Consider the following 11,883-nt stretch of genomic DNA (forward strand, 5'->3'; position numbering starts at 1 on the left):
ATAGTATAACAGACAAGTGTTGATAGAGAAAAAAAACCAATTGAATAAAATATTTTATTACATTTGAATGGTGAATGGAATAAACCATGCCATATTTTCAATCAATGCAATTAATACTTGAATCGAAAACTTAGCTTTAACTCACTAACATTCAATTCCATCTTAAACAGTTGTATATAGAACGTAAGTATAAAAGTAAGTAAATCTCAACAGTACATTAATAAGAATGTTACAAAGCCCCTGGTAAAGAGAGTTACATAGTATAACTTACATATTCTTCAGTTAAGACATTTTAATACAATATAAGTTGAAATCAATTTTAATCTAAGTAGTGGTTCTTAACCTGGGTTCGATCGATCCCCAGGGATTCGATGAGTCAGTTTCAGATTTTTGGCGGAGGTCAAGACACACACCCAACTCACGATTCACAACGATAAAACTATTAAGAAGGGTTCAGTGAATGTGCATACGAAACGTGGGGTTTGGTTCCTCCAAAAAAGTTAAGAACCACTCATCTAAATGTAATAATTTAATTACATAAAAACAAATTCACCATAACATAAAATGCACTATAATTTGGTTATGCAATAAGGCATATATAATTTTATAACTGTGGAGATGTGTTTGCTAGTTTTGTTAACCCATATAATGCTGATTATGTCACCAATACATGGTTGTGTAAGAGTACATTAATTTATTTACAGAGTATAATACACAAGTAGATACATGTAAACAAACCTTAAAAGTAAGGCACAATCTTTTATAGTAAAAATGTGGTATTGAAAGAGAAACGCCAAATCTGGGCTGATCAATGTAAAAATCCTTTAGGTATAAAGGGATGGATTAAGTAGGTGGAGTGAATTACATTACTGAAGCCATGACATACTTCCTGGTATTTTCTACAGAAGAGCTGAATAGGCTAGAGGTTGAACTGAACATCTAAGTAAATCTTGACGTGTCAAGCATTTTAAACTTGACACTTGCTAGGGTCCGAGAATTAAAAGACAACATTTGCAATAAAAATATATAGTGACAGAAACTGATCAACTACTTTCAGAATACTGCCTAGCTAAAGGATTCAGTAACTTCGTTGCCTGATCGGGTATTGGATATAAATGTAACTCAACAGAGTTATACAAAGTAGGACAGAGATTTGGAATTTCTAGTACAAAATGAGTCAAAAGCCTTACAAAAACAGTCAACAGCAAAACAAAAGCTGTTGGAATGATATGTGCCCAGATGAGGACAGATGCCATAAACAAGCCTGCGCAAGAAGTGGGAATGCTGCCCTAGGTCGTGACTTCACTAAAGAAAAACTTGAATGAGCTGCCACTGCTCAATATTGCCAACTCATTATGCATGTTCTAGACACTAAGGATTTAACATAGATTTTAAGACAAAAATTGCATGCATAAATTCAAAGATTCCTAGAAAAAGCACAAACTGCAAGCAGAAAATGTGCAAATACAAGCTAATTACACTAATTTTTCATATTTCATGTTAAACATTTTTATTATGCTACAATTTACAGGTGGTTATTCTTTCATAATGTTAATAATGCTTGATTTTTTTTAAAAATTGCACTTTTTTCCGGTCACCAAATTCAAAGCAGAAAAATATGTTAACTTGTTAAATTTATTTTGATTTGTGCTCATGCATTCTTTCACATAGCTTTAATTTATATGCAGGTTTAAATTTTTTTAATAAGATAGTATTTAAATTTTTTTTTTAAAACTGCAAATATTTTATAGTGTGTCAATGGTCAAGGATAATGAAAGAGCACAGAGTTAAATTGTTTACTTTAAACAATCATAATATTCATTAAGAAATCCAATAAACCTAATTTCTATGCGTGTATATAAGAGTCCATTGGATATATTTTAATTAAAAAAAAACTGCTTACAACAAAACAGCAGAAGGTATTGACATAAATTTTCATTTACAGTTAACTACAAAATTCTTTTATTTTATTTTATCAAACCATAATTTCACCAGTTTCATGCAAACGAAAGGAAAAAATTAAAAAGTACTTTTGAAGTAAAAAATGATATGTAAAGAACTAAAGCATGCAAACCAAAAAAGTTTAACGGTAAATTTTTAAAAATGCTGTTCATTATTTACAAGCAAGTTATTAAAAACAGTTCTGTGGAAGACTCTTAAGTTCTAAAGAATATTTATTTAAAAAATGTATAAAAATGGAAAAGTACCTTGAGAATTATGTCTGTGTAAGTAACAGTAGTAAAAATTCATACACTTGAAATAAGGTTCACTGTAAATTATTCATTAAGCCATATTTCAAAATTGAAAAAAAAAAAAAAAAAAAAAACAAGCACAAACTTTTCATAAACTATTTTTAAAATAATTAACCAGGATGACTAAAGAGGAACTGAACCAAACCACAGCAAATCACTATTGTAAATAATTGCAGTACAAAAAAAAATGTATTTACATTATCACCCCGAACTGTTCAGACTTGTCCAATGTTCTGAACTTTTGACATAGATTAATCACGTACCGGGCAGTCGTGTAAAACATGACTTACAATATTGCCTCTCAAAATCAAAAGAGATTCATGTTTTTTAACTCAATTCAATAACTTGATATTAACATTGTATTAAATTTGTTGAAAATGAATAGTTAAAATTAATATTAAGTTAAATTTTAAAAATTTGAAATATTTTCACCTTTCAAACAATGATTTCTTGTGTACAAAGAAGATAAAATTTCATCCTGAAATTTATAATAACTAAACCAAAATTGCATGAATTATTTTGTTAAAAAAAAAGTAAACAAAAAATGTTATCAAATTAATAGTTATACAATATAGTAAAACCAATTTCCTATGAGGTTGCCTTATAATAATGAAACAATTAATTTACAAAATAGAAAGCCTATTTGAATATTGAACCCCTTAAAAATCACTCACACAATTTTAAATTATTTGAGTCAGATACTTTTCTTATTATATTATTTTTAAACTGTGATTTGTAAGCAATAGAAAAACATATTTTAATTTAATTTATTAACACTCATTAAATTACGAATTTAGTAACCGTTCAAACATAAAAATATCTCTTTAAAACAAATTTAAGCCATAAGTGTTTTAATAAAGCTGACTCACAGTATGTAAGCTGTAAAAAGTTAATAACTCCTAATGACCAGGTTAAAATTACCCTTAATCGAGAGAAAATTAATGAAACATTACACAACATCGTTTTCACTCTTTGCAATGCGACCTCCCATCAAGTGTGCCATTGCTGCCAATCCCATCAGCGCTACGGCCACAATGTCCAAGGCAAACCCCCAGCTTAGGTTCACCTGGTCTTTGAAATACTGGACCATCACCTGGGGGACGTGGTCAGCGCTCAGAGAAACAGGCAGCATCAGGCTGTCCTTGTAGTTGGCTGCCACTATTAGGTCCCCAACTAGTATGAAGAAACCTGTGAAGTTTAATATAACAAGATTTGAAAACAGTTACCAGATAATGAATTCCATTTTGAAGAACATAAAAAATTTGTTGTTAACCACTTGTTGCTTGAGAATAAGATGTATATGGTTAAAAAAAAAACAGCCGTATTGACAGTGTTAAACACCAAAGGTAGACAGAAGAACATATAGTCCTAGAAAAGACAGCAGTTTTAGCCATACAGGTATTTCAAGGGCTATATTATTCTGTATATTTGTCTACCCTTTGTCAATATTGCTATTTTCAGTAATAACACCTGCTTTCACCCATATACACAAAATAAACAGCTGTAAATAATTTAATTTTTTAAGGTCTGACAGAAATTTGTTTGAAGAAATTAGACATAACATATTTGGATATGATTATCATAACATCACATCATGCAGATGAAAACAAAGCAGGCCAACTTCATGAAAATATATCAACATTGACAAAAACTAGGAGGACACACTGAGACCAGCTTTCTCACATTCAAAAACAAGCGACGGGGAAAGGATTTACCTGCAAAGAAACATCCCCCAGAAATAAAGAGGTGAATCAAGCGCAACCTATCTCCGCGGCTTCTTGAAACCACATTCACTATTGCAATGATGATAGTGACAAATGCTAATATGATTCCAATAATGGCCATGGCTTGGCTTGACCTTAACCATGCTTTGTAAAACAAAAAATTAATGATCAACTAAACATGACAAATAGATTAAAAAAATCCATAATTGTATTTGCTTCATAATTTTTGTTTCTTTTGTTCAATATGAAAAAAAGGCATTTAATGTGTATTTTTATTAAAAATAATAATCTTTGCTTTTAATTTATGAACTAGCTAATAATATAAACTGTTCATCATCATCCTTTCCTGTTTGTGCCCCAGACACTTGAGCAGATGAAGTAGAGTTCATCTCTTTCAATACAAGGGGATAATGTGGTCAGCACTATGCCCAGCCACCTTTGTATCCCTAACGTGAGTTAGATGCCCATCAAAGCTAGGTGGACTCAGGGACATTCTACTGATTTGGACCCGGATTCGAACTCAAGACTTGCGGGTTAGCAGTCCAGCTCTCTATGCCAGATTTTGCCATCCCCTAAACTGTTTATATAAATCTATATATCTTATATTTGTTTATATGAATCTGGCATAAACAGTATTTTTAAAAGTTAAAATTGTAGGTTTAAATTTATCAGTTTTAAACACAGGGTAAACAAAACTTTGGATATCTAGGGTATTGTCATGAAGCCATTATTTTCCTGCTATTGCTTGCTTAATCCTTACCACAACCCTTAAATGTAATACTGACAGCAAAATATTTTTAAAAATATTTTACAGTCTTTTTTAAGTAGCACTATATTATTAAATTTAGATACCTTCAGACTCAACTCCAACTGGAACGTTTTTGTCATGAATATCAGCCCATGTCTTACAAATAACGCCACTTTTTCCTGAAATGCAGATCTCCCAAAGACCAAAGTTGATATCAGTATCAATAGAATCTAATTCTAGAATGAAAAATGTTAATAAGTTACATATTAATGGCTAACATAAGAAAAAAAAAATAGGAAAAAATATTTCAAAATGACAGTGTAGTGTAGCAGAAGAATGCACACTTGCTAACAATACAAACATGAAAGTCATGATTTCAGGACCCAAGGTTAGAAATCATAGGACATTCTGTCAACCTAAGAATGTGGTACCATGCATTGAGGAGGGAGTAAAGTCTGAAGGAAAACCACAGCAGCTGGTGACTTGAGTCAGAAGATACTCCATTCTTCATCTAGTTACTATCTGCTTAAAATTGCGAGCAATGCTTCTGCCATCTAGTGCTTGTGTACCCTGACGACCCCCAGAGCTATACCAGTGGGAGTGTAAACTCCATGACCCCCAGAGCTATACCAGTGGGAGTGTAAACTCCATGACCCCCAGAGCTATACCAGCGGGAGTGTAAACTCCATGACCCCCAGAGCTATACCAGTGGGAGTGTAAACTCCATGACCCCCCCAGGGCTATACCAGTGGGAGTGTAAACTCCATGACCCCCAGAGCTATACCAGTGGGAGTGTAAACTCCATGACCCCCCAGAGCTATACCAGCGGGAGTGTAAACTCCATGACCCCCCAGAGCTATACCAGTGGGAGTGTAAACTCCATGACCCCCCCCCCCCAGAGCTATACCAGTGGGAGTGTAAACTCTTGGCATGACCCCCAGAGCTATACCAGCGGGAGTGTAAACTCCATGACCCCCAGAGCTATACCAGTGGGAGTGTAAACTCCATGACCCCCCCCCAGAGCTATACCAGTGGGAGTGTAAACTCCATGACCCCCCAGAGCTATACCAGCGGGAGTGTAAACTCCAAGACCCCCCCAGGGCTATACCAGTGGGAGTGTAAACTCCATGACCCCCCAGAGCTATACCAGTGGGAGTGTAAACTCTTGGCATGACCCCCCAGCCAGTGGGAGTGTAAACTCCATGACCCCCCAGGGCTATACCAGTGGGAGTGTAAACTCCATGACCCCCAGAGCTATACCAGTGGGAGTGTAAACTCTTGGCATGACCCCCCAGCCAGTGGGAGTGTAAACTCCATGACCCCCCAGGGCTATACCAGTGGGAGTGTAAACTCCATGACCCCCAGAGCTATACCAGTGGGAGTGTAAACTCCATGACCCCCAGAGCTATACCAGTGGGAGTGTAAATTCCTGGCAGGTTCAACCAAGCTGGGAAGATCTGCACGAGTAGGGGTCAGACGAAAGCTAGCACCCTGGTCCTCCAGGTTGGGGTTGAACATGAGGCCAGCAACCTTATATCGTAAAAAAATAACTCGCTACAGAAACCCTGACAGTTGACTATGGCCTGGGAGAAGGGGGATCTCTCAATGGAGAATTTATGAAACCGGGTGGTGAAAGCAAAGATATAGATTATGAAGATTGGATACACAGAGTCGATTGATGAGACAAGCCCAGGACAGAGATGCCTGGAAAGCTCTTGTCAGTGGCCTATGTCACAGGAGGGGCGACAGGCTAACCTAACCTATGAGCACTGCTTAAGCAGCATAAGAGAGAGAGCGTTGCTGACAAAACATAAAAACCTAGACAGAAGCCATTATTTTAAAGATAAGCTTGAGGAAAGTTGCAGTGGGCTTGTAATAAAGGGATATTTTAAATGTCTTAATGGTAAACCAAACTAAGAAACAAAAATATTTTGTGTAAGCTGAGTTAAAGGATCAACTACTTACTGAAACCTTTCTCTCCCTGAGCCAGCTTCTCAAAGTCAAGGCTGTCTGTTGAGTTTGGCATGCTTTTGATCAGCTGCGAAACTTTGGCACCAAAGTGACCTAAGTCAATCTCTGAATAGTGCGGGGTCACCAGGCACACAATGTGCAGCGCCAGAGCAAAAACAATCAAAGTGGTTCCTACCAGGTTGAACATCATCGCTTGGCTCATGTGAGGTGGCATTTTGATCCCCGGTCTTGTACAACCTCTCAGAGTCAAATGAATCTCACGGCTATCAAACAGTCATAGAAAAGAAATTATTTCAAAATTGGTTTATTTCATGTGAAAGTTGTTGTTTCAGTAAGGTTTAAACAAAAAAAAGTAGTAATAAGGATATGGAGTGTTAGTATTAACCTCACTAATGGTATTAAATGAGTTGGACTCTTGAAGCAGAATTGTTAACTACGTGATTATGAAAATTTGATTCCATGTGTTCAATGTTATCAATGTGATTATGAAAACTTTATTTCATGTGTTTTTTTAAGTCACTTTTGTACACATTTGATGCATTTGTTGGGTAAATAGTGAGAGACACAATTACCAATACATTTTTGGAGTTGGGTTGGTTTTTTTAAAGTGCAAAAATGAAAATTCTAGATCACTAGTGTTATTTTTTTTTGCAGCCTAACTCTAATCCAACCCAATTCTTAATCCTAACCCTACGCCTAACCATAACCATATGCCTAACCCTAACTCAAAGGTGTTGTTCAAACACAATAGAATGAAGTTGATCAATCAAAATCTAAACTTAAAACATGCAAACTAAATAGTGTTTGAAGTCTGCATCTGCACAATAAAATTCGAGTATGGTACAATCTTCGCAGACATCTTTGCATTTTAGCTCAAGTAACAGATGTGTGGGAGTAATATGCAAGACAAAAATGTCCTGTGAACTACGGTTTTCACACCAATCTAGCTTTTTACAGCCTCGTTGTTTCACATCCAATTTTCCCAAGACCCCTCCAAGCCATGATTTATTATTTGCCAAATCTAAATCTACAATCATCAATGACTTGAATTTCAAGTTAATGACCAGGTCCAGCTAGCTAAGCCTTGCTCTAGCGTAGATAAACTACAGTCTAGGTCTAGATCAGGGGTCTCCAAACTTTTCAGCCTGAGGGCCGCATTAACTATCAAATAACAGTTCGGGGGCCAGAGTTTCTTCAAGACATCTCTTCGGGGTGGCAGCGCCCCCCCCCCCCGAAAACCGTTTACCGTTCCCCCCCCCCCCCCTTAACGAAATATAATTTATTTAGGAAAATATATAAAAAAATTTGAAGTGTCGTCCCCCGTCCCCCCCCCCCCCCCCCCCCGGAGGAAAAAGTCTGAAAGAAACCCTGTCGGTGGCCAAAATCACACTCGAGGTCCAAGTTTGCTCTCAAATCGTTCTTCACGTATTTCAACCTTGAAAATATTTGTTCACATAGGTATCTTGTTCCAAAATTTGAAAGGTACTTTAAGGCAAAAGTTTTAATATTAGGAAAATCTTATAAAACTTATAAAAACCCACCCGCCCTTCTTTGAACGTGTCTCTAATGACCTCCAGCTGCAGTTCACCCCTGCAACTGGCCACATTTGCTTCAAATGGGTTCTGAAACAGTCTCACGTTTTTCTGCCTTAGAAACCAAGTCAGAAAACCATTACTGAAACTGCAACTTGAAGTCTTTGATGATCTCGTATGCAAATGACGTGAGGAACTCAGTGGTTGGTTGAGCCTAAAGACCTTGCACTCCTGAGAGTGCGTAAGTTGTTGGCTTGTACTTGTTCTAAAAACATGACAAGTTTGGATCTGAAAGCCTTTAGAAACTAAATTTCCATCTCTTGTAGTTTTAGGTTCAGAAAATTTAAATGACTAGTTATGTTTGCAGCAGAGGCCAATTTCTATACCCACTCTTCATCAGACAGTAAGTACATCAGCTTGTGGCTTGCCTTTACTTTCAAGGAAGTCACCTTTTCCTTTCTTAACGTAAATACTCTGCTCAGAAAAATTTCTCGCAAATTAGCCATCTTACTGCTGTGAAATATGGTAAATCTTTCGATTCTGTGTTTCTATCTTTTAACATGTCTTTGAACTATTTATATTTTCTCCGGTAACAGTGTCATACATTCTATGTAGGGAAGCCAGCTCTTGTATTATGTTTATGTCTTCATCCACACCTCTAATGAACATAAGCAGTTGAGATGTGGAACAGCTGTCCAGCAACTGATCCATTACAATTAAAAAATTGTCAAACTTGCTTGCATTTTCGCTATTTGAGTCACGATGTTTTCACCAATGTCTGCAACACGGCGGGCAATGGTATTTGCACTCAAAGCTACCTTTTCAAATTGTTTTGAATTTTCTGGGCATAGTCTCTCAGCCATCCCTTGACTTGACTTACTTGACTTAGTCCTCTTTGCTCCTTATGGAGCATAGGGCCTCCACCATTTCCTTTCATTTCTTCCTATCCTCGGCTATTAATTTTGACATCTCCCAAGACATCCCTATTGGCTTCAGTTCTTCAAGAAGACTCCGCCTCCAGGTCTGTCTTGGGCGCCCTCTCTTCCGTTTTCCCTGGGGGTTCCACTCAAGCGCTTGGCGTGTAACATTTGTGTGAGCCTTTCGCAGTGTGTGATCCACCCAGCGCCACTTCCTCCTTCTTATTTGCACACCTATAGGCTGCTGCCTAGCTTTCCTCCATAGTTCCAAGTTCGGCACTTTGTCCTGCCATCTCAGTTTCAGTATCTGTCTAAGGCATCTATTCATGAAGGTCTGCATCTTTGCTGTGCTTGCCTTGGAGACTCTCCATGTCTCTGCTCCATACAGCAGAACTGCCTTGACATTAGAGTTAAATCTCAGCCATCCCTAACAAACATTTATTCCTTGGACAAAAAGATCGCCGCGGGCCGGATGAGAGGACCTCGCGGGCCGCATCTGGCCTGCGGGCCGTAGTTTGGAGACCCCTGGTCTAGATAATAATAGATATAGATCTAGCTAGTAGTAGTACTAGTAATAGTACTAGGCACTAGGCTACTGTGGTACTAGATTCTAGATCTAGATCTCTTCTCTAGGTAGTCTGTAGCTACTAGATTCTAGGGTAATCTCATGATATAGCGTCGGAAATTATCTGGTAATGTTTGTTGGGTTTCGGTAACATTCGTTACTGTAAACCATAGTTTATTTGACCGTTGAAATAAAAATAAAGTCAAGTGCATTAAAATTTTCATTAAATTAATGTTTAACTTAATTTAATGTAAAATTGACAGAAAATTAGCAACAATTAATAAATCTAAATATTATTAACAAAGTCGAGTGTAGTAATTATAGTAATTAATGTTTCGAAGTGTCTACTCGGAAGAAGATTTTCTCGCCAACGTCTCCACTTAGTTGGCAAAAGATAGCTCTGCGCATGCGCAGTGACCTATGGCTAGGATTAGCGCTAGAATGAGGGTTAGGGGTAGGATTAGGGATAGGGTTAGGGATAGGATTAGGGCTAGAGTTAGGGATAGGATTAGGGATAGGATTAGGGATAGGGTTAGGGTTAAGGATAGGATTAGGGTTGGTGTTAGGGTTCTGCGGTTGTAAACACACGCATGCGCAGTACCATCGAAAACATCGCCGCGAAGGCAAGTCGTAGTTTCTCTCCATTGCTCATGCGTATCGCATGTTTATCTTATTCCGGCTAGAATCGGTCTTAATGGTTTTTTTTATTAAAGAAACACACAAAAAAAACTGCAGAAGATTTGCGACAACTAGATCTAGATTTAGTAAAATAAGACGATTAGATTTACTAAAGTTAAAAGTGGTAAGAAGAACTAGAACAATGTTGAGTTGCAGCAATAATTAGCACATACGGGCCTACATTTAAAATAATTAGAAATACAAAATAATTAGCAAAACAGTATTTAAAATGCAACTAAAATCAATCCATGCACATTTTAAAACATTATGTATTAAAAATAATATGGCGGCAAATAAATGAATGATGGTTTACAGTATTTCCAGTGGTTTCCGGAACGGCTCGACAGAGTACGTCATGGTTTTACTGTTTTTTACTGCTCTACAATTCCGGAATAATAACCAACGCTATGTCGTGATTTTACCGATTCTAGTACTAGTCTAGCTACTACTAGATCTAGATCTAGCTAGAGTCTAGGCTAGGCCGTAGGTCTTGAGTCAAACTTAGACTAGACTCACTAGAGTACTAGATTCTAGATCTAGATTCTAGACAGAGGAAAGTAAAGAGTAAAGACTAAAGTTAAAGTAAACTAAAGTTAGTAAAGATTCTAAAACTCTAACTAAAGCAAAGAGTCTCATAACAAATAAGGAGATCTAGATCTAGTGTTTTCCTAACGTTTTTGTGTGTTTCGGTTGTGTTTATAATAAAATACGCTCAACTGGAGGTGAACGTGAAGCGGGGGAATAAAATTATTAATTATTAAAATACGCTAAAAATTGAGTTTTACCGATCTAGACTTCTAGATCTAGATTTCTAGTAGTTCTGAGGATCTAGTCTAGATGTCTAGTCTTCTTGTACTATTACTCTATTAGACACTATTAGTCTAGACTCCAGTCTAGAGATACCCCTAGGCCCTAGCCCCTAACTAAATCAATCATTTTAATCTGGATCTATTTTAATTTATTTTAGTAGTTTTTGTACTCACAGTTCAACTCTCAAAGAGTAGACAACCACACAGGAAGATTCCTATAGTTAGGCGACTGTAAAACTTTTTATCTTTTATCGTTTTTTCCCTCCTGGAAAAGGTTAGAAGGTCATCCGTTAGCTTCGAACAAAAGCGGGATCAGTTGGGGAAATGCAGGTGTTTTTAATGAGGTCATAACTATAAATAGTAATTCTAGATTTTGTTATGTTATGGGGTGTTATTAAAAGTTCTGTGCGATGTCAAATTTAAGAGAAATAGATCTTCTATGTGCGTATGTTTTGACCGATTAGCCGTACCCACATATTTGTATAGATGGAATAGTGATAATGAGACTTCAACATCCGATGTAGACTACACAGTTGTGAGGGAGGTGTCAAGACAGACTGGGCCATGCTTTTACTTTAACTTACTTGGTGACCTCGATAATTTAGGTGGCCCATGGGCCACGAGTTTTTTTTTGGTTCATTTTCTTAGTTCTAGAAATTTGGGATCCCATCTTGTAACTCCATTTTG

The 11,883-nt window shown here is 36.9% G+C and overlaps 1 protein-coding gene across 1 annotated transcript; it reads right to left on the reverse strand.

Annotated features, from left to right (window-relative positions):
• Positions 1-40: 40 nt before the first annotated feature.
• On the reverse strand, positions 41-11,446 carry LOC131950968 (uncharacterized). The gene is made up of 5 exons (XM_059313201.1): positions 11,371-11,446; positions 6,690-6,958; positions 4,829-4,960; positions 3,968-4,120; positions 41-3,440 (listed from the first exon to the last, which is right to left on the reverse strand). The coding sequence occupies exons 2-5, from the start codon at positions 6,907-6,909 to the stop codon at positions 3,202-3,204; spliced, it is 744 nt and encodes a 247-aa protein (XP_059169184.1). The 5' UTR covers positions 6,910-6,958; positions 11,371-11,446; the 3' UTR covers positions 41-3,201.
• Positions 11,447-11,883: the final 437 nt, after the last annotated feature.

This window comes from Physella acuta, unplaced genomic scaffold, assembly GCF_028476545.2.
Source record: "Physella acuta isolate Inbredline_101_S28 unplaced genomic scaffold, ASM2847654v3 ptg000793l, whole genome shotgun sequence".
Classification (NCBI taxonomy): domain Eukaryota; kingdom Metazoa; phylum Mollusca; class Gastropoda; family Physidae; genus Physella; species Physella acuta.

What these genes read in the sequence shown, in the direction of transcription:
- LOC131950968 (XM_059313201.1), bottom strand. Translation starts at nt 6,909, where the DNA reads ATGCCACCTCACATGAGCCAAGCGATGATGTTCAACCTGGTAGGAACC. An exon ending in TCAGGGAGAGAAAGGTTTCA is followed by an intron (nt 4,961 to 6,689) that starts GTAAGTAGTTGA and finishes TTTTCATTCTAG; the next exon opens with AATTAGATTCTATTGATACT. An exon ending in TGGGGGATGTTTCTTTGCAG is followed by an intron (nt 3,441 to 3,967) that starts GTAAATCCTTTC and finishes TAAACTTCACAG; the next exon opens with GTTTCTTCATACTAGTTGGG.